Source organism: Carlito syrichta, unplaced genomic scaffold (genome assembly GCF_000164805.1).
Source record: "Carlito syrichta isolate Samal-C Ts95f unplaced genomic scaffold, Tarsius_syrichta-2.0.1 Scaffold309276, whole genome shotgun sequence".
Classification (NCBI taxonomy): domain Eukaryota; kingdom Metazoa; phylum Chordata; class Mammalia; order Primates; family Tarsiidae; genus Carlito; species Carlito syrichta.
Window position 1 is genome coordinate 1,515,328 of NW_007253372.1, and position 23,584 is coordinate 1,538,911.

The 23,584-nt window shown below is 37.8% G+C and overlaps 1 protein-coding gene and 1 pseudogene across 2 annotated transcripts in view; both read right to left on the reverse strand.

Moving 5' to 3' along the window:
* The window catches only part of HACE1 (HECT domain and ankyrin repeat containing E3 ubiquitin protein ligase 1), a 100,506-nt gene extending 77,172 nt beyond the window's left edge, over positions 1–23,334 (reverse strand). The window contains exons 1-6 of one of the 2 annotated variants that reach the window (XM_008067055.2): positions 22,986–23,334; positions 16,269–16,323; positions 15,236–15,325; positions 14,402–14,506; positions 13,108–13,183; positions 4,612–4,743 (exon numbers count right to left, since the gene is read on the reverse strand). In XM_008067055.2, coding sequence (XP_008065246.1) covers positions 4,612–4,743; positions 13,108–13,183; positions 14,402–14,506; positions 15,236–15,325; positions 16,269–16,323; positions 22,986–23,061 — 534 coding nt within the window. In that variant the 5' untranslated portion in view covers positions 23,062–23,334. The remainder of the gene's footprint in view (positions 1–4,611; positions 4,744–13,107; positions 13,184–14,401; positions 14,507–15,235; positions 15,326–16,268; positions 16,324–22,985) is intronic. The other variant, XM_021717090.1, reaches the window with a different exon arrangement.
* LOC110596459 lies at positions 9,755–10,232 on the reverse strand (annotated as a pseudogene).
* Positions 23,335–23,584: the final 250 nt, after the last annotated feature.

Below are 23,584 nucleotides of genomic sequence, written 5' to 3' on the forward strand. Positions count from 1 at the left end.
CAGGCGGGTCTCGAACCCACAGGCTCAGGCAATCCACTCACCTCTGCCTCCCAAAGCGCTGGGATTACAGGCTGAGCCACCAAGCCCAGCAGCTATGTAAATTTAAGAAAATAAAGTTTATTCTGATAAAAATGAAATTTATTTTTAAATAAATTATAGACTAGTCCCTAAACTAATCCTGCTATGTAATCTAACTTACATAAATTTAGATTGAACTATTTGACAGTTCTCTTAGGTTTCCAAATCCAAGCTATTCCAGGAAAACAGTAATCATACGTGTCAATTAAACATATTTGTAAATCTTAATAAAGAAAAAGTTACCAAAAAGTAAGTTTAATTTGTTGTCAAAAATTTTTTTGAGTCAATTATAATAATGTAGAATGTTAGGTTTTGCTACACTTTCTAACACTTAAACATTGACACACTAAGCCTAGCTTCATGAACAAAAGTAAATGAATAAAAGGTCCAGATATTGATCTCTGTACTTTTTACAAAATTACATTATGCATACTAATAACAGTAGTCATAGTATTAATACATATTATTGCTCTTGTCTTCCAAAGTGTTCATAACACTTTCCTTAATCATATCATCACTAGACAGAATGTAACATGAGATAAGTAAGGGCATGGAAAGAAAAAAGTTGCCAAAGACTATTTAATAAGTCAACTAAATAACGAAACTCTGAAATGATTTTTAAAAATCAGTATCCAGAGACACACCATAATTCTGGCATTATGTAGCTAATAAAGAAATATAACAACTGATCTTAGAAAAGTTATATGAAAATAAAATTATTAAGAAGTTATTGTGATCATTTCTTTCATCTGATCATGATTAAATAGGAATAGAAGTAGTTCAAAATTATGGTGCCAACAAAAACCATGTAGTGGATTGCCTGAACCCGCGGGTTCGAGACCCGCCTGGACAACTTGGCAAGACCTCAACTCTACAATAAATCAAAAAAATTAGCCGGGCGTAGTAGCGCGCACCTGTAGTTCCAGCTACTTGGAAGGCTGAGGCGGAAGGATCGCCAGAGCCCAGCAGGTCGAGGCTGCGGTGGCCGGGAGCGGCCACTGCACTCCAGTCTCGGCAACTGAGTGAGACTCCAACTCAAACAAAACAAAACAAAACAAAACAAAAATCATGTAGGATGTGCTCTTCAACTGCCCAAACCACTTCAACAAGTGGATGATGAGATCTTTGCATCTACCTCTAACAGCAGCTGCCTCCATATGAAATCATAGTAAAGGTTACTCACTTTTTTGATTACGACAAAAATGAATCTTTCTTCCAAATCTTTTATTTTTTTAAAAAATAATATAGGCCAGGTATGGTGGCTTATGTCTGTAATCTCAGCACTTTTGGGGAGGCCAAGGCGAGCAGATCACTTGAGCCCAAGAGTTTGAAACCAGCCCGGGCAACAAAGCAAGAGCCCATCTCTATGAAAAATAAAAATAAACTAAAATTTGTTTAAGTTATATAAAACTGAAAAAGCATTTTTTGTCATCAAAGCAAGAATACAATATTTAATTATAAATTCTACAGCGCTTTACGGTTTTTAGTTGCTCAAAATCTTTTCATGCACTCCTAAGATTTATTCTTTGTCTCTTTGAAAAGAGTTGATACGCTTTTTAAAATATTTTGTAACTAAGTTTCTTTCCTTATTTAAAGCTTTATATTTTATTTAAATTTTATAATATTTATAAAATACATATATTCAATACATAAGCTTTTAAGCTTAAAAATAAAATAAAATCTTGAAACCAACAAGCATTGGTATATGTCTACACAAACACAAGTTCCGAAGACTTTTAATGAATTTACACAAGAATTAGTTACTTTGAGACAAAAAGATCATTTTGACCTGCCACTAAAATAAGTCACTAGGATACCTGATTGAGCATTGTAGACGCAGAATTCAACTTATGGAAAAATGCACAAACTATTTTAAAAAATCAGTAATCCCTACCCTATAAATAACATCATATCTCATAGTTCAGAAAATCACATCCAACTCAAGAGAAAAGAATACACTCAACCACTGAGATGTGAACATGTCAATGTTATGCAATACATAAGTAATCCTGAAATACAGACGATATTAGCACAACTAACACAGAGTTCTAGAAGTGTACTTCAGCCTGGAAGCAAAAAGAGAGACTAATTTTTCAAGATTCCTTCTTGTCCTAATTGAAAAAGGATCAAAGGTACATACAATGACTGAGAAAATGATGAATGCTAAGCATTCCTTTTATCTGTATATGATCACTGTTGATACTTACTTACAACTGACCAACTATGATAGAATGAATCTTACTAGCCATTACATCAATCACAAGTCAACATGGCTTTTTGTGCCTTTCCACTGTATCTGCAAAACCTCACCCTGTGAAACTCATCACCAGTGAAGTTAGGCACCCTATAAATCTTCTGAGAATACAATTGTTCAAAGGCAACTGACTATGAGGAATTCTCTGTTACTTTAGCACACCTGTTTTAGGTTTTAAACCATATGGAGTATATTATACCACCTAATAATCTTCAATAACTTCGGAAGGCAATTCTAAATTTTTAATGCAGCCTGTAATGCACATATTTTGAACCAAGGTTTTCTAAGTAATTATTGCTTCTACATTAAAGATGAGCTTTTACAGATCTTTTCTAATCTGAACCCCAGTATATTTCCTAAATAAGATCCCGAGCAACAGGTAGGGCCTGCAAGTCTTAATAAATAATGCTCTGCTCATCTATTATAGCACAGAGTGTTTATATTAAAGTAGTTGTTTTTCTGGCCTCTTAGACCTATCAGCTGAACTCATTCTCTAGTATGTAATAATGCCTTAGAAGCCTGAGTCATGCACTGTGGGAAGTTGAGGCGAGAGGGTTGCCTGAGCCCAGGAGTTTGAGGCAACATGGCAAGACATCATCTCTAAAATAGATCAAAAATATTAGCCGGACATGGCAGTGTGTGCCTGTTGTCCCAGTAATATGGAAGTCTGAGGCAGAAGACTCTCCTGAGCTCAGCAGGTTGAGGCTACAGTAGCCGTGATTGTGGCCTGGCCTACAGAGTAAGACTCCAACTCAAAAAAAATCTCGAGTCATTCAAGATTAGGCCTTTTCGGATCTCTTTTTTCCACATCGAAAACTTTTTAAACTTGATGTTGACTAAGAAAGTAAGAACTAATGAGAAAGAATATTCCTTGAAAACACTGGGTTAATTAGATGACAAAAGACAAAAAATACAAATAAACATTGGTGTTCGGAAAAAATTCAGGATAGATGAAAAGGATTCTAGACCATTCCTTTCTTCCAGTCCTTATTAAACATAAATCCTGAAGCCAGGTTGGGGGGGAAGTGTTTGAAGAGATAAAAATCCAGATTCAGCTAGGAATTCTCCCAACAAGAGATAAGACTCAGAGAAAGTTTGTAAAAAAACAAGTAAATAAACCTTGTATCTTTGTTGTCATTGGTAGTGATTTTTTTGTTTGTTTTCAGTTGATGTTGTTGTTATCGTTATGGTTAATAAGAAGATAAATGACATTCTTTTTTTTTTAAGTGGCAGGGTGCAGTGGGTTATTCACAGGCATGAGCCCACACAACTGATCAGCACAGGAGTTTTCACCTGCTGTTTCTGCCCTGGGCTGGCTTACCCCTCCTTAAGAAGCATGCGATCTCCACTCCTAGGATATCACTATATCGGTGCCAAACTTAGTACAGACACCCAATCACCATAGCATACTACAGGCCACAACTCCCGGACTCAAGTGTCCTCCCCGCCTCAGCCTCCCAAGTAGCTGGGACAACAGGGGTGCACCTGCACATTCTATTACCAATAATGTGCAAAAAACTTAATGTAAACAGGATAGGAAATTATACCAAAGCAGAAATTTAATCTAAAATCCTAAGCGCTCTGTCTTCATATAAGGCAGTAAAGTCTCCTAATGAGAGAGAAAACTATTAGCACTTTCAAAAGCCAAATGTTTGGACATAGGAGTAACAAGAAAGCACTGCCATAAAACAATGTATGATTCTGGAAATCTACAGTAAGAAAGAAAAAGAAAATAAGTCACTCTAGTACTTTTACCATATACCAAGAATGCAGAAAAATGATAATATGACTTGAACTACTTAAATAGTGTCAGTACTTACTTTCCTTACTATCTAATCCCAATAATTGAGGCTTAATAGTAAACATATATATGTGTGTGTGTGTATATATATATATATATATATGGCAAAACTATCTGCTAAAACTGAGAACAGAATAAGCATTATTATTAAAATTATATGTGAATATACTATATTAAAAATATAGTATATTCTGCATATTTTAAAATTTAGTATATTCATCTATTAAAATCCATGAATCAGAAATAAAATAAAAATCTAAATTATACATTCATTTGAACAGATTTTAAAGGACTATTTTCTATTCCTTCCACCCAAACCCATATAGAATATACTAATCAGAAATTCATATGATGCAGAAAATAAGATTCTTCTATAAAGTTTCATGTTCCCAAATATGCACAGTGAAAAACTTTTCATGAATTCAAAGTTTTGAAAAACAAATACGTGCAAGCGCGAGGGCCTCACGGCTGAACTCACCGTCTTGTGACCATTTTGGCAGGCCACGTGCAGCGCTGTCTGCCCCATTGCATCCTCAACGTCAACATCACTGACATGCTGCACAAGGTCATGAAGCAGTTCTGTTCGCCCATTCACAGCCAGCCAATGTATCTGTGAAGTCATTCAGTTACTCAACCTTCGTGCAAGAATGTTTCATGTAAAAACAGCAAATAAATGCTTTCATTTTTCAACTACGTATGATTTACAAACTAAAGATACTTTAAGTCCATATAATTTTTCCTGTTTTTACATTTTTGAAATTTATTTATGATTTTTTCTTTTTTTCTTTTTTCTTTTTTCTTTTTTTTTTTTTTTAGTGTCAAGGTCTTGCTATATGACCAATGCTAGACTCACACTCCTGGGCTCAAGCAATCCTCCCACTTCAGCCTCCTGAGTAGTTGAAACTACAGGCACATGTCTATGTTTTTATATGAGGAAAATACATGCATCAAGATGTAGGTCACATCATTATGTGTTTCAAAATTAAGAATCCAATGGTTCAAAATTTTAAGTATCCTAAGCCATGGTCATCAAATCTCTGCTCCTTAGATGACCCTGATGCACAGCTTGTCTCTAGAGAAGAGGTGTTAGATATTTTTCCTTTATCAGAAGCAAACATAAATTAAAAGTAATTAACAAGTAGTGCCACATTCTTTCCTACCTGTACTTTACAAGTAACACAAGTGTCTTACATAAATAATAAAATACTGAGCATAGAAGCTCCAAGAGGTTAAAAAAAAATTTTAGTGATAATAATAAAATACATAGAGAAGATAAAAATATACAAAACATCTAAAAGTCTAGCATTCAAAGATAACCAATGTTAAAACTCTGAACTATGCTATCCATAATTTTCCATATGATTTTTTCCATTTAAAAAAATCATGAAATTTATTTTAAAAGGGCAGGTTGAATACATCCATCAACTTCTACTTTTTTCCAAAACCCCACTGAAATGACAGTAAAGAGTGCTTCCTTAAAGAACAGAGTCATAGACAAAGAAAAAAAGAATCGCAGTAAGTTTTAGAAGTGAAAAGCAGATGATACTTTTTATCTTGTCAGATCAAATGGCAGAATCCTATACCAGTAGTAGAGAAAGCCAAGAAGAAATCTGATTCCACTCACAGAATTCCCAAAAGATTCAAGAATAAGTAAAAAGTATCATGCACCTTGAAGCAGGGGTGAAGGTGGGACTAAAACCAGACCAGTTGAAAGTTTACTGTCTATTAAATAAATTTAGACATACAGATATAAGTATATAATCTATATATAAATATAAAGATATTCTTTATTAGATACAATTTAGCCCCTCACATCCCTATCCCTCCCTAATTCTACAAGACCAGTGACAGCCCCTCCCAATTGGAGAGAACACAAGAGGCTTGCAAACAGTCTCTAGATGAGAGACACCAGGCACACTGAATCCAAGAATAGCAAACTTAAAAAGGGAGATAAAGAGCAAGTTTACATACCTAATAGGGACTTCACAAAGCATTCTTTCCCACCCAGTATCCAGACGGCTAACGTTGACCTAGCAACTGGAAGAGCTCTCCATGAGGAACCTGAGTCAAGGAATTTAGCTCAAGAGGAAACGCCTAAAGAAACCGACAATGGGAAGGTCCTAGAGGCAAATGCCTATATAGATCACACTGTAGCCCCTAGAGAGCAACCTCATTCATGCTGACAACTTTCAAACAGCTTCTTTGTGTTCCACCAAACATTTGACAAATACATCTAATGTGAAAGACAAAATATAAACCAAACCAAAAAAGCAAAAAGTAGGGGAGAAAAAAGGAACCATGAATGTTCAAGGAAAAAAATTATACTTAATACTGTCAGAGAGAGAAGATATTTGATTGCATCCTTGAAATGAGAACACGATACTATTTTTGAAAGGCTCAGTGCCTCCCCCGCCCCCCAAAAAAACTCTCGGAAATTAATACTGTCATAAAGTCATGCAAATTCCAAAGAAGATTGGAAGATAATATTGAGGACGTCTCCCAGAAAGTAAAAAAAGACCAACAAAAAAAAAAAGACACAGCAAGAAAACAAAAGGGCCAATCTAAACAGGTCTAATATGCAAATAATAGGAGTTAGCAAAAAAGAGGAAAACAGGGAAGTGGAAATAAAGTAATTTGTGAAAATTTCTCATGACTTCCCATCACATAGGATGATAGGTTGATAGGGCCTCTGACAAATGGATAAAAACAAGCTAAGACATATAATCATGACATTTTAGAGCACCAAGGACAAAGCAAATTCCATAGGTTTCCAGAGAGAAAAATCAAAACAGGTTTCATATAAAGAATCAAGAATCAAAATGGCACGAAACTCAAAAACTGAAAGCTAGAAGACAACAAAGCAATGCTTTCAAAATTGAGGAAAAATGATGTCCAGCCTAGGACTCTACTGTCAGTTAAACTGTCGATTACGTAATCAGATGCAGATTCAAGTCATATGCAAACATGCAAGGTGGCAACAAATTTACCTCCCATGCACCCTTTCTCAGGAAACTGTCAGATGTGCTCCACCAAAGTGACAGTACAGTTAAACAGACACGGGACCCATATAACAGAGAACCTAAAGCAAGAGAAAAGCAAAAGGAGTCTCCAGGATGATAAAGAGAATTCCAAACAACAAGTGTGCAGCAACCTAGAAATCAACCAATTCAGCCCAGGGAGCACAGAATTCTCCATAAGAGATTCCTTCAAGACATAATCAAGAACACGAAAGGTACTAAATACATATTCAAAAGACATTAACAAAGCTGAGTAAGAGTTTGAGTAGTGAATTAGTAAGAAATACTTAGAAAACTTTTTTTTTTAAAGCCACAATAAGGAAAGAAACATAAATGACATACAGATTGGAAAGGAGAAAATGAAACTTTATATGCAGATGGTGTGTCTGTGTAGAAAATCCAAATAGATTTCCAAAAATCTCATACAATAAGTGAGTTCAGCAAAATCAAAGGATACACAATCAACAAATAAACAGCAATTGCATTTTTATCTACTAACACTAAATATGTAGTAACTCAAATTAAAAACACAATACCGCCGGGCTCAGTGGCTCAGCCTGTAATCCTGAGCTTTGGGAGGCTGAGGTGAGTAGAATGCCTGAGCCCGCAGGTTTGAGACCCGCCTGGGCAACTTGGTGAGACCTCATCTCTACAACAAAAACCAAAAAAATCAGCTGGGCGTGGTAGCACCCGCCTGTAGTTCTGGCTACTTGGAAGGCTGAGGCAGAAGGATCGCTGGAGCCCAGCAGGTCGAGACTGCGGTGACGGGGAGCGGCCACTGCACTCCTGTCTGGGTGACAGAGTGAGACTCCAACTCAAAAAAATAAAAATAAAAAACACAATCCCATTTACAGCTGCTCCAAAGAAAATGAAATAATTTAGTTATATGCTTAACAAAACATGCACAAAAAATACCTATACGGAACAGCATAAAATGCTGAAGAAAAAAAAAAATCAGAGACCTAAGTGAAGAGACATACTGTGTTTATGGATCGAAATACAGTAAAGAAGTCAATTCTCCCCAAATTGATCTATTGGCTTAATATAATTCAATAAAAACCCCAGTAAGGTTTTTCAAAGACATAGACAAGTTTATTCTAAAGTTGGAAAACCCAAGGAACCAGAATAGCTAACACAATCTTGACAAAGAAAAATAAAGTAGAAGGGTTTACTCTATTCTCTATTCTACGTGATATTAAAACTTACAGCTACAGTGATCAAGACAGTGTGGTATTGGCAGAGAGCTACATTTAGATCAGAGGAATGAACAGAAAGCTCAGAAGTAGGCCCACACAAATATGACAAGTGATTTTTCAGAGAGACGCAAAACTAAGTTCACGCAGGAAAGACAGGCTTTTCAACAAACAGTACTAGAATTGGACATTAATAGGCAAAATTAATAAACCTATGCCTCACACCTTATGTAAATATTAATTTAAAAGACATCATAAGCTTAGATGTAAAATGTAAAACTATAAAACTTTTAGAAAAAAGATATAGGAAAATCTTTAGGACTGAAGGCCAGGCAGAGTTCTTACTTGATACTAAAAGTATGATGCGTAAAAGAAAAAACTGATAAATTTGACTTCATCAAGATTAAAAACTTTTGCTCTTCAAAAGACCCTATTAAGAATTTGAAGTCGGGTTCGGTGGCTCAGCCTGTAATCCTGCGCCTTTGGGAGGCTGAGGCGAGTGAATTGCCTGAGCCCGCAGGTTCGAGATCCGCCTGGGCGGCAAGACCTCATCTCTACAATAAATCAAAAAATCAGCTGGGTGTGGTAGCGCGTGCCTGTAATTCCGGCTCCTCGGAAGGCTGAGGCAGAAGGATCACCGGAGCCCAGCAGGTCGAGGCTGCGGTGGCCGGGAGCGGCCACTGCACTCCAGTCTGGGTGACAGAGTGAGATTCCAACTCAAAAAAAAAAAAGAATTTGAAAAGGCAAACTAAAGGTAGGGAGAAAATAGTCTGCAAATCACATACTTGACAAAAGCACTATCATTTTTCCCCCCAGAGGGAAATTATATTTATTCACACAACCAAAACATCCGAGAGACTCAGCAGCAGTGGAGAGGGAGGAAGGGCAGGGCTAAAGGTCCATTCACAACCTGTAGGCCCCCTCAGTCTTGGGGCTGGGGGGTGCTGGTGGTGGGAGTAGGAAAACAGTCTTAATCTCTTGGTTGTGCCCACTCACCCACTCACCCTGTGAGAGTAGAGCTATCTCGCAGGTCATAACCTGGGAGATTTGTCTTTTTTGGGGAAGTGGAGTCCTGCGTCCTCAGATCCTGCCTGGTAGCTTAACAACTGGTGGTGTCACTACAGCTCAGGTCAGGGACCCTACCCACTCCTGAGACAGGTGCCTAGGATCCACATACTGCCTCAAGTTTCCAGGTACTTGGGGAGGGAGTTAAACAACCATCCTATCTTGCCTATTCCCAGGGTTTAAGGTCTTTCACCCACTCCAGTTCCCAGGGAAGGTGATGGGGGCAATGAATATTGAGATTTCTGCTGTCTTCCAGTCTTTGGTGCCCCTGCCAAGCAAGGGCTGAGGGCTTGCAATGGGTTGCCCAGCTCTGAGCCCCAGGATTGGGGAGGGACTGGTTGGGAGCTTAAGTCTCAGCAGGTGTTGGGGGGAGGGGCCGGGACCTATACTCCTCCATTTGATCCCATCCCGAACTCTCAGCAGCAACTCCAGGAACTCCCCCTGGGGGAGAGGAGGCCCTGACTGCTGGGCTTCTTTCCTTCCATCCACAGGCACTGGTGACTGTGGATGGTGTGTGGAGCCGTTGTTTGTCCTCGAGAGGCCAGGGTGGGGCAGGGGCAAGGTCTGGGGAGTTTTGAGGGGCATAGAAGGTTGCCCTCTGCTCCTCCGGGTGGTGGGACTGGGCCTCAGCCACCAGGTCCAGAAGAGTTGTCTGCAGGGAAAGCAAGGTCAAGTGAGGCCCCAGGGTTGTATGGCAGGTCCCAGGAGAAGGAGGGAATGGAGGAGATCACCAAGGTCGAGTGAAGTCAGTGGGAGCCAGCCTTGTTCATTCTGAGGGGCCTCTGCTCACCATCTTCTTCTTCCTGGTGTCTCTCAGCCTCCATTCCCTGGAGGAAAGAAACTGATGGGGGTGGCTGAGGTTTGGGAGGAGGGCCGGAACCTTGTATTCCTAAGGGGAGGTGGAGCTGGAAGGGGTGGGTGGGTAAGCGCTATCGTTTTAAATACATAAAGAATTCTCACAACTCAACTGTTTTTTTAAAATATCGAATTATTAAATGAACAAGTAACATGAACTGACATCTCACTTCATGCAAGATGATATCAGATGGTAAATAAGCCCATGATAAGATGTTCAACATCCATAGCAATTAGGCAAATGCTAATTAATGAGGTATCACAACACATCCATCACAATGGCTAAAATAAAAAACAATGACATCACCAAATGCTGACAGGAAGCTGAAAACCTAGATCACTCATATATTACTGGTGAGAATGTAAAATGGTACAACCACTCTGGACAAGTTAGGCAGTACATTTTAAAACTAAACATGAAACTATCACATAACTCTGCAACTGCCTGCCTGGACATTTATCCCAGAGAAATGAAAACTTACGATCACATAAAAACATGTACACCAAAGTTTACATTTATAGCAGCTTTACTCATAACAGCACCAAACTGGAAATGACCCAGATGAATGGCTAAGTACATGGTGATAGAGCCACTTCGTGGAATACTACACAGCATTTAAAGGAACAAACTATCGATAAGGCTAACAACCTAGATAAACCTCCAGGAAACATGATGGGCAAAAAAGTCAAAGGTTCCATATAGTATAATTCTATCTATATAACATACTTGAAATGACAAGGAGAAAAGGAAAAGTATGTATTAAAGAGCAACATGAGAGACTGTTGTAGTGATAGAAATGTTCAGAATACTGACTGGTAGTAAATACATGAAGCTACACAGATAATAAAACTGTACAGAACTTATGTAATATACATACACATAAGCATACACAAGTAAAACTGGGGAAAGTCAGAAAGACACAGACTATAACTATGTCAATGTTCTGACTGATAATTTACTATAGTTTTACAAAATGTTATCACTGGGGGAAGCTGGGCAAAATGTGCAAAGGTTTGCTCAGTATTATTTCTTAGAATTGCATGTGAATCTACAATTATCTCAATTTTTTTAAACAGGCAATCATGACAGGAAAAACAAAATGTTGTACAAGAAGGAAAACACAGTAAACTATTTGGCTTAACTATGAATTGTTTTTACACAATCAATACAGCCAAAAAATAAACAAAAACACTGGAAAATGATCTAACTAAAAAAGCAGCAATGACAATATTGGAAAAATGTAAGGGAGTTTATTATGCTTATACATAATAGCATTGGGAGAGGGGCTGAAAAAGAGAACAATAACCTCATTTTCCAGAAAGTGTTAGGTGATGTCTTAAACTAAAATAGCAAAAAGTAGCATTTAGCATATTATTTAGATATACAGAGATAAAATTTTTAAATTCATTAAAATAGCTGAGAAGAGTTGCCTAGGAAGTAGAAAGTTTGGAGGCTGGGGAGTAAGGCTGTTAAAAAGTAAACTGTTTTCTACAAGACTTCTAGAATCATTTGAGTCTAAATATACACTTAAGTAATTTTGCTAAATAAAAATTTTGTTAAAAATTTTCCCTCCCACCTCCTTAAAATTCAGGAGTGAAGGGGAAAAATGAACATACAAAAACTTACATAATTAAACAGATTATATAAACATTGAACATCTTATCTTGCCTGAACTGGTTAGAGTATTAAGGAAAGATCTGTCATTTTTAGGGTTTTATAACCTTCTCTGGCACCTTAGCATGTAACCAGATCACTAAGCATCCTGTGGATATTCAGAATACGGTCTTTCCTTACAGAATAGATGGCATTATTTTACTAATATGTAACAAAATATGAAATTTTACAGGAATTATAGATCCATATAATAATCATGATTGAGTTTATCCTATGATAAGCCATTCAAAATCTTAGAGAAGTTGTTTTTCTATTCTCCCACCCCTAAATTTTTAATCCTATAAAGGCCTTGAAAACTGGAATGGTAAGTAAATATTCAACGTGCTTCTTCTTTATCCACAAATTAAGAGGTTCAGATTCTACATGTCCTCTCAGAGAAAGGTAAAACTTAATAAAACTTAACATCTTTTCCCATGACTTCAAAACAATTACTCAACAGTCACATATTCTACATTACCTGTACTTCTAAAGTGCATAATGCTCCATTAAATAATGATAATTTGGTTAAAGCTTTGGGATTTCAACAATCTCCAGCAAAATCCCATAGCTCCTCCCTATAATAGCTATGTGAATCAAAGATATATTAACTTGCTTTTGCAAAGAAAATAAAAATGCTAGTTTATGTAAGATATAAAAAGCCTAAAACGATACAGAGCAAAATGTTAACAATGATTATCTTTCAGGGAATACAAGGAGTGCTCATTCCTTTTGTTGCCTTTTATCTTCCTTATCCCTAACCATCCAATTATCCTATAATGAACATATTAAAAGCACTTAAAAGAACAACAGCTGTCCTATAATGAACTCAACACACCTCAGCAGAGATGCTCCTAAGAAGTCCCTTGAAAGTCACTGACTAAAGCTAGGGGAGTAAGACTTCAAAATAAATAAAAGTCATAACTTAAAAGGAGAAGGGGAGAAACATGAACTACAATTTTCTTAATAAATATAGCTGAAAACTATATCTCACATATGAGATATTTCCATCTCCCTCTCTATAAATATATATAGCTGAAAACTATATCTCAAATCATTCTACATATTCTTAATTACTATAAGCAACTTCCAGAAACACTTGTACTATATTCTGCATTACCATTACATTCAAATTACATTTACATTTTCTAAAATGTATTTTTAAAATCTCAGATGAAACTGACAACACTTACTGCTGTAAGGCCTTCATTATTACAAATGTTGACATCAGCACTATATTCTAATAATTTACTCATGCATTTCTTCTGCCTGAAAAACAAAAAGAGGCAGTCACAGATAACAGTACCAAAAAAATGCAAATAATGTAAGAAAATGTTAGCACTAAAAGGAGTAAGTGATCCTAGGTCTAGAAAGCTTACTCTAGTACAGCCTAGTCCCAAGTAATTATAAACAAACTGGGTACAATATATTCACTGTCTTTAACTTCATTAATATAATTAACCAAACAAGCAATTTTGAAAATAAGCCAGAGTTAGGAGTGCCAAAAGATTATCAGGAAAAAGCACACCAAAAAAGTAAAAATTATGCTTTTCAGAAAATGCCATTGTAATAAAAATAATAATGAATTTCAACACATATTTTCAAGAAGAAAACTGTTAGCAAAAAATTTAACAAGTTATTAAATATGATAGTTATTTAAAAATTGAATATAACTGCCCAAGACCAACATTAAAGAAGAAAGAACAGTTCTGTCAATACCTTTGGCTGGACACAGTGGCCTACAGTCACTATAGTCCTAGCACTTTGGGAGGCCGAGGTGGAAGAATCACTTGAGACCAGGAGTTTGAGACCAGCCTGGGCAACAGAGTGAGACCTCATCTCTACAAAAAAATCAAACAGTTAGCTGAGCATGGTAGCATGCACCTGTGGTCCCAGCCACTCAGGAGGCTGAGGTGGAAGGATCACTTGCGCCCAAGAGGTCAAGGCTGAGGTGAGCTGTGATTGTGCTACTGCATTCAAGTCTAGGCAACAGAGTGAGACTCCAACTTAAAAAAAAAAAAAAAAAAAAAACTGACCAGGCATGGTAGCTCAAGCTAAGGCAAGAGGATTACCTAAGTCCAGGGGTTCAAGACCAGCATGGGCAACATGGCGAGACCTCGTCTCTACAATAAATAAAATAATTAGCCAGGTGTTGTAGTGCGCACCTGTAGTTCCAGCTATTTGGAAGACTGAGGCAGAAGGATCACCTGAGTCTATCAGGTTGAGGCTGTGGTGGCCATGAGCATGCCACTGCACTCCAGCCTGGGCGACAGAATGAGACTACAACTCAAAAAAAAAAAAAAAAAGAAGAAGAAGAAAAAAAAACTTTGAGAGACAAAAGAACTATAGAAAATAAAATATGCATATCACTTTTGTAGTTTCCCCAAAGGAAAATGCTGGGGAGAAAAATAAAATCAAATTGCCTTGAATACTGTTTATCATAACTGATAATACAACTTCAGCTACTTAAGGAAACCAGATATTTACCCATTTCTAGCTGCCAAATGAAGGGGGGTACAGCCTGAAATATCTTGATAGTTAGGATTTGCTCCTTTCTTTAACAGCAGAACCAAGCATTCCACTGATCCACAACTAAAACAATATTAAAGACAGTTCAGATACATTCAACAGCCATACTTGACATAGCTTAATACAAAAACAAAAGAATTCTATTAAACACACTACTATTTAAGGTCCATATTTACCTATAATTTAATGTCCTCTACTTTCAAGATGGTTCATTCTACTATGTAATGTAAAAAGTATTTTAAAAGTTCAAATACTTCAAAGAAACCATACAGTACCCTCACCTCTGGCCTTTCAAAAGCCTAATGAATCATGAACAATTAATTTCAACATACCTATCTAAACTCTGAAAAGAAGATAAATATCAATTAAGTAACTGATTGATTACATACTGGAAGACTGGATAAAAATGATTCTCCAATCTAGGTTAAAAAATATAAAACCAATGATTTCATATGCAGTTAGCATATAAAATCTCACATTAGTGAGATAAAAGGAAAATGTTGGTAAACGCACCCTCTAAGTATATCCAGGAAAGACAATCCCCATGCCTAACCAACTCTGATCTGATCCAGAACCAGTTAAGAAAATAGGGACATGAGACTTGAGTCCAATTCTAAAGTTTACAATTTATCTAGAAAGTGAGCGCAGAGCACACTATGCCATAAACAGGATAAAGAACTACTCAGCTGTCTGTTCTCAGTTCTCCCAATAAACACTGTGTGGCAATACTGATTCAAAGTTTACTGATCATTGTTCTAAACCAGAATTTACCCCAAATGCCTTTAGTCTTACTTTGCAGCAATGTGAAGCAAGCTTCTTTTAACACGTCCAAATGCATAATTGACATCAAATTTTGAATTTGATAGTAGTTCAGAAACAGACCTATGCCCAAAAAAAGTAATAGAAGAATCTATGTTTTTAAAAAAGGTTTTTAAAAATGTAATAAAATAATAGCTCTCTAGCTACTCTTACTGACTCTTCAGAAGGTTCTGTCCCATACCAACCAAAAACAATGCACTATTCTCTAAGTGCAGTATGGTAGCCAGCATAGTATCATCTAAAACCCAAACGTCCTGACCAGTAAACTGTTGCTGGAAGACAATGCTATGTTACCTGCTCTGAGGACACCTAACAGAGTAAGTTGCCTTCAGTTTCCCCTAGATTCTTAAGAAACAAAGGGTGTAGGCCTGGCTGCTACCCTTGCCGAAAGGTAAGCCTACTTATAACAATTTTGGCCAAATAAAGAAAATCAGACAAAAACACCATTCAATTATACCAGACACGAAATTTAAAGCAAAAAATGTTAAACTTGCTTCAAAATACAGTTTCTCTTCACATTCTTCAAACTTCCAATGGCTAAGCACAGTGGAGCTCACTGTTACAAGCATAATGACTCCCTTACAAAGTCAAATAACTGTTATCTCACACAAGCCCCTGTAAAAGAGTGTCAATACATCAATACATCAATAAAAAGAACATCAAATTAGTAGCACATAAGGGACATAAGTTGTCCCTCAGTCCTAATCTTTTGCTATAAAGATCAGAAGTGACCTCTAAAAGAAAGCACTACAATGTTTTTTTCTGTCAGTGTCCAAGCAAACATCTACTTTCATGTCTGATTATTCATTTAGAAAACCTATGAAATTCTACAGCTGATATAGATCTCAGAATATCTTATTCCTTATATTTCACAAAAAGAAAATTTAACAGAAAGGTTAAATAAGTTGCCTCTGGACAACATCTATGTCCAAACTGTGTGTGTATACATGCATAACATTTAGAATATACTTTTTAAAAAACATAAATTTATGAAACAAGTGCTCACCTGTGTTGATCAGCCATAACCATTGGCATTAATGTATACACAGCAGTTTCATTATCTGAGTGAAATACAAAATAAAAATATTTAAAAACAGAAAAAGAATTAATTTATCTCCTACTTTGTCCAAGGGGTGATACTTAAGATCACTTAAGAGTTTGAAAAAGTGCATAGAGGTGGAAGAAAGTAAGAAGAGAGCAGAATACCAGAGGCCTCTCAAAACGTGCAGTTCTGCAGAATCTCTCACCACTGTTAGCCCCTTCTACATCATCACAAAAGAGCTCAGCTGCTAAACAGAAAAGGAAAATTAAAGACGGAATATCTTCTGTAGCTTTAACAACTGAAATTTCTTTGATTTCTAAAGATGTTTATAGACATCATATTTTATCATACATACACATAGTTTGGGGGAATTTTAAGTATGAGGGAGGACCCAAAAAAAACTGGAATTATTTTTTGAAGGGCAGGCCCCTTATAAAACAGGTTTCCCCCACTAGGCTCAGTGAAGCTGGCTTGGGAGAGGCTACGTTTGCCTTCAGTCAATTTTTTTTTAGAGATTCTTTCAATGTATTTGCCCATTTCATGATAGGTGATCTATGAACATACCAGCCCACACAACACTAAGTGTTCAGCAGTTTTTGACCAAAAATGGCATGGCCCCTCCATGTCCCACCCTCCCTATTCACCCCATTTCGCCCCAAGCCACTTTTTTTTTGTTTCCTTGGGTGAAAAAAGTCCTCAAAGAGAAATATTTTGCCAATGTGGAAGAGATGAAACAAAAAACAACAGAAGTACTAAAAGGCATCAAAACTGAGAAGTTCAAAAACTGTTTTGGGCAATGGAAAAAGCAGCATGATACATGTATTATATCCAACGGAGAGTAGGTGACTGAAGGTGACTGAAGTTTAAACATGTAAGAATATACAATTTTTTATAAAGAAATTCAGGGTTTTCTGGGTCCCCCTTATATATGAACATTAAGGGTATATTTGCTAAAATAATTTTAAAACATAAATATACATAGTACTTGTTTCTTGCCAATATTACTACAAAAGAAATTATTTTGGAAGCTTTTATTAAATAGCACTGAAGTCTTATCACTTTACACTACTCACATTTTTATTCATATCTGCTATGGTCTGAATGTGTCCTCCAAAAGTTCATATGTTAGAAAGGTAGTTGCCATTGTGGCAGTGTCAAGAGGTGAGGTTTTTGGGAAGCCACTGAGACACGAGGAATCCTCCCTCATTAACGGACTAAAGCTGTCCATGCAGGAGGGGGTTAGAGTGCCCTGACTCTCTTGCTCGCTCACCATTTGCCTTCCACCATGGGCTGACTTTCACCAGATGCTGAGGCCATGCTCTTAGACTTCCCAAGCTTCAGAACTGTGAGAAATAAACTTCTTTTCCTCATTAATTACCCAGTCTGTGATATTCTGTTATAGCAGCAGAAAACAGACTAGAAGAATATCTTTTATAGAATAAGTTCACAAAAACATGACCCAAAAGAAGAGGTTAGAGTAATATCTATTGATGTCTTATTATACTCATGCACATTTCAGCTAGTATTTTTAATTGATTTTTGTATATTACTAGTGATCACTTCTCAATTCAATTTAGAGGCATTTAAAAAATTATTTATAGAGAAGTAACCCTGACAACATCCATGTAGCCCTTTAAAAGTTAATAGTAATGATAAGTTAACAGGTCAAAGTTTTAGGAGAAACAGGGTATTTGTATAGTATCAAATATCTCCCAAAATGCTGACTAATTACAAAGGAAAAATAGTAAACTTACAGTGAAGAACCCAGCAGACACTACTTTAATCAAGTGATAAAGGATAACATCACTGGAAATAATATATGCTAATATTATATAGTTCCTGATATGATCCACTGAGAAAGGTATATCATTTTGCAATACAGTAGTCCTCTTTATCAGCAGGGAATATATTCCTAGATCACTACTGGATGCCAAAACCATGGATAATACTGAACCCCATATATACCATGCATTTTCCAACATATATATATATATACACATATATATATACATACATATATATGTATATGATAGAGTTTAATTTAAAATTAGGCACAGTAAGAGATTAACAACAATAACTAATAATAAAATACGATGGTTATTACAATATACTATTCAAAAAGTTATGTAAGCCGGGCTTGGTGGCTCAGTCTGTAATCCCATGCTTTGGGAGGCTGAGGTGAGTGGATTGCGTGAGTCCAGGGGTTCGAGACCTGCCCGGGCAACTTTGCGAGACCTCATCTCTACAATAAATCAAAAATTAGCTGGGCGTGGTAGCGTGCGCCTGTAGTTCCAGCAACTTGGAAGGCTGAGACGGAAGGATCGCCGGAGCCCAGCAGGTCGAGGCTGCGGTGGCCGGGAGTGGCTACTGCACTCCAGTCTGGGCAAAAGCATGAAACTCCAACTCAAAAAAAAAAAAAAAAGTTATGTGTATGTGCATAGGTGCTCTCTCTTTCTCTCTAAATATCTTACTATACTGTGCCTTTGGGAAACTGAAAACTCAGAAAGCAAAACTGAGGAAAAGGGGGAATGCTGTTCTTGCCAAAAATGCCTAACTTTGATGTAATCATGAGAGAATATCAAGCTAACCTACATTTAGGGGAATTCTACAAAATACCTGCCCAGTCCTCTGTAAAAGTTTCTTTATTAAACATAAAGAAAGACTGAAGTGCTATCATACTTTGGGGGAGACTAAAGAAACATAACTAAGTGCAACGTGGAGTCCTGAATGGATCCTAAAATAGAAAAAGAACATTAAGGGAAAGCTTGTGAAGTTTTAATAAGGTCTGTAATGTGGTTAATATAAAAATAAAACACTAACAAATCCTATTAATAATCAACATTTAAAACCATTATCTCAGTGACTCATGCCAGTAATTGCAACATTTTAGGAGGCTGAGTAGGAGGATCGCTTGAGTTCGAGACTAGCCAGGGTAACATAACAAAACGAGTCTCTACAAAAAAATTTAAAAATTAAATGTAAATTTTTAAAAACCATTATCTTTGAAGGCATTGTTATAAACACCTTACGTACGTCTTCTCTTTTATCCTCCCAACCACCTTGTGAAGTAGGTACTATTCTCTCCATTTTACAAATGAGAAAGCTGAAGCACTAAGTTAAGTAACAAGCTGTTGTAACGTGAAATAAGTGGCTGATTCCAGAGCCTCACAGTAATATATCTTACAGTATATACCGTATATCATAATACTGAATCCACAATACAATAATAGTCTTAATATGTACAATACACTCTAATTTGTTTTATCCTTTTATGTTTCTTTTTTTTTTTTAAGTGAGAAAGTAGGATTTATTAAGAGGACAGAAAAGTTCCCACAGTGGGAAGGGACCCAATGAGTTGCCCCTATATTTCTTTTTTAAAATGCTGATTGCAATAAACCATTCCAATAAACTATTCTCAGTAACTACCAATAAGTAACTACCAGGAGTTGAGAGTACTAAACTAAGGCTTCTTGGGCAACCCCCTTGGATTTCCTCCCACTTTGGGAACCTTTCTGTCCTCAATAAATCCTGCTTTCTAAAAACAAAAAAAACTAAGGTTTCCTTGGCATGACAACATGCGCCAGCAAGAATCTGAACTTCTCAACCATGACAATTTCAATTAAGTCACGCTATAATAAAAAAAATCATAAACAGGAAATGCCTTTACTTATGAACTTAAACTTACAAATCAAGATAGTATATAATTTTAAGTGAAAATTAGTGAGTACAGCAAGGCTCACATTGGCTTTATTTACAAAGTTTTTAATTAGATAAAACTTAGATGTAGATCTTATTTAAGTCGCATCCAGCCTTTTAAAAACATAGGGCACATACATTAAAAGATAAGTATAAAGAAATAAGTATGGCCACAACTATGGTGCTAAAAAGAGACTATCCAGGAAATGCCATACTAAGAAAAGATAGAATATAATGTGTTGCCAGATGCTTTCGTCTCCACACTCTTGAAGACATCCTGAAAATTAGGTATATAGGTAAGGTCTTCAGAGAGATAGGAAAAATTTAACCTTTTGCTTTATTACATATGTTGAACATTTCTGTTACTACAGTTTCACAACCCAACTATTACAAGGAAAACAAAGAATGAGAGCTCAGATTCTTTACAGTACATATAATTTCTCCTCACACCATCAGATAAGAGTGATTAAAAAATGATAATTATCCTAATCACCATATAGGTTAAATGGGCTCAAATTCTAATATTTTATTAAGTAAACACAATTTACTGTAAACCTTGTTTACAATTTGCTCCACCTATGCTAACCACATACACATCAACCTTTTGAAGTCCACTAAGAATCCATGTCTCTCAAGTAACTTCTTTCCCTTCACCTTTTTTTCTCTCACAAAAATAGTCCTACCTAGGATGTCTCAACACATTGCACTCCATTGCTTGGTGGTAATACTCAGAGTTTCATCATTCCAAGGAAACATAAATGAGTTCCCCAGTATCCAAATCAGTAAATAAAACATCAGAGTTTCATCCTATGCAACGAAGTTAATTTTAGAGTGAAAGCTGACTAAAATCCTTAATAATTTGTTGTCATTAGATGCTACCTGACTGTTGAATTCTAATAAGGCAAAAAAAATTTAATTATTTTCTAAATTTAGAGAGATCTCAGAGTTTATGTCCAGCCCTTAAAATGGAAGCACAACAATGTGGAGTTTATAATTAGAATGTATTATATATGATATACTTGAAAGAGCCAAGCTCAGAGAATTCGAAAAGATTCATCAGAACTTAGGGACAAAGATAAATTCAAGAAACAAAATGAACAAATTCATTATAATCAAAGAAAAACAAACGTAGACAAGATGCCATTTTTACCTAGCAATATGGAAAATTTTTCTTTTTACTTGTAATATTCTAGTTTCCAAGCACTCTTGAACTGGTGGAACTTTCCAAGAAGTTGAGAAACTGATACTTAGAGTTTTAAAAATTCAAATATAGTTAGACCCTATTCCTCTTCTTCTAAGAATTAACCCTAAGGAAATATTTAGAGAGGGAGTCTAAGTCGAAGGTACAAAAGCTATTCCCCATAAAATCAGTTAAAAGAAAAATTAGATTCAACATGTGTTGCATGCATTCTATGAAATCCTGCAAAGTCATTAAGCCTATTTAAGCATATAAAAAAAGTCTGGGATGTTTTCTAAAAAGAAAAAAATGGCTACAAGCAGTATGATCTTAATTTGTTAGAGAGAGAAAGAAATAACAATGAAATAAAGAAAATGTTAATATTGTTTATTACTGATGGTAGAATAACAAATTTCTTTTTCTATTTTTCTTTATTTTCCAAATTTTCTACAGTGAAAATATATTATTCTTAAAACCAAGTAATATTATCAAAGTTTTCTAAATCACATTTACGTAAAAAATACTGGAATTTAAACTAGGCAATACAACTTACAATGTCAATTAAACCGTACATGTGGTCTCCGTTATCAATGTGTACCGATAATTTGACTATGGAAAATAAAAGCCAAACTTAAAAAAACGGATTCAAAGGTGTATGTGAAAAAGAAAATAAGGAAAAAGTTGAAGCTGGAATCTGGTTGCTAAAATCAGGATTATTTTAAGTCAGTTCATGCATACTAGCAAAGTACCAAATACAAAATTATTTTGATAAACAGTCAACACAAATCTTCCTCTATTTTTAATACTAAGTAGAGACGACTGAAAAGTTTTACAAGAAAATCATCTCCAGTCGTTTCTTTCACGACTCTCTCCCAAGGCCTCCTTCCATACCTACAAAGCAACCTACCCAGCAGCAAGTCAAATCAAGTTTTGGGGGGAAAAATGAAATAAGATAAAAACTACTACAATTAAGAAAAAGCAATCCACCCCACACGCCCCTCCCACCCTTGTCTCACTTGGGCAGAAGGAGCCAAAAGTCTGTTAGGGGCAGCACTGCCCTCTCCCATCACCACTAAAACGTCTGAACTCATGAGGCTGCAAACAAAACGACTTACTTTCTCGCCTAGTTAATGATGGAGTCTTACCTATCCTGAAGCAAGCCTGGCACTGAACTAAAAGTCCTAAACTTCAGGGACCGCGCCTTACTCTTCTTGGTAGCTGCGGGCAAGGTCCCACCTAGCCCACTCAGTACAAACCTGATGAATAAACCCCAAGGCAGGCACGCCAGTGTTTAAAAAGTGAATATATGTTGACACACACAGAACTCTAAGAGTAGCTGATGTTTGGCAACCTTTTGCCTGTTGTCAAGACACAGCAGTGCATTTATTTATTTTTTTTAATCTACATTCATTTTTTTAAAAAGCAGCCCCAGCAGCCCGCAAGCCCCCCTCTGCAGCTTTAAGTCCATACTATCTTTGGATCCCTGGAGCATCTAAGTTCAGCAAGCGGCGACAATAAAATGGCCCACAGCTGTCATGTGTTCTGGATCCGGGTCTCGGCCATCCGGCTGGCATTCCCGTTCCTTAGCCAAGACCCCCGGCCGGCCGTCGGGAGAGGCCTCGGTCCGGCTTCTCCCGCAAACTCCCGCCGGCCCGGGTGGGAGCGGCGGGCCGGGGGAGGCCGGGTCGGGAAAGTCACAAGCGGGCGTCTTCTCTGCTTTCGGCGAGTCTTTCCGCCGGACCTGGACGCGGCCCCGGTCCTCGCCCCCCGGCCCTCCCCGGCCGCCCCGGCCCCGCGGCCCCGCTCACCCTCGGGCAACTCCACGGTGCGAGCGCGGCGCAGCGAGCGCGTCAGGCGGTTGAGCTGCTCCATGGCTCTCTCCATCCTCGGCGCGCCCTCCGCGACGCCCCCGCCGCCCCGGCGGCCTCCGGGTCCAGTGCCCTACATCTCGCCCCGGGCCCGTGCCGCGGGCGGAGACGCGGGCTCGTCCCGGCCAGCGCCCCGGGCTGCGTGGGCTGCCAGGGGTCGCGTCCTGCGTCCGGGGGAGGCGGGCTGGAGCTGACAGACCACCCAGGGGACACCGGGGCTGCCTCCGCTCGCGCCTTTCCTGCCGCCGCCGCCGCCGCCGCCGCTTCCCTCCCGGACTCGCACGGCCTTGTGGGAACTGTAGTTTCGAGCGGGCGGAACCTCGCAGCCTGGGCGGAGCCGTGCTGGGTACACCATGGGCCCTGCGCCCTGGCCACGCCCACGGGGGGGGTCCGGCGCCCTGGCCACGCCCTCAGGGCTGAGTTTGCAGCCTGGCGGCGGTACTCCCAGATATCTAGAGGCTTGCTGGGTGTACTCACGCCTCGCTTCTCCTACCTCCCAAAGTTGTACGGGAGCGGCTTGCTTTCAGTTCTGTTCCTCT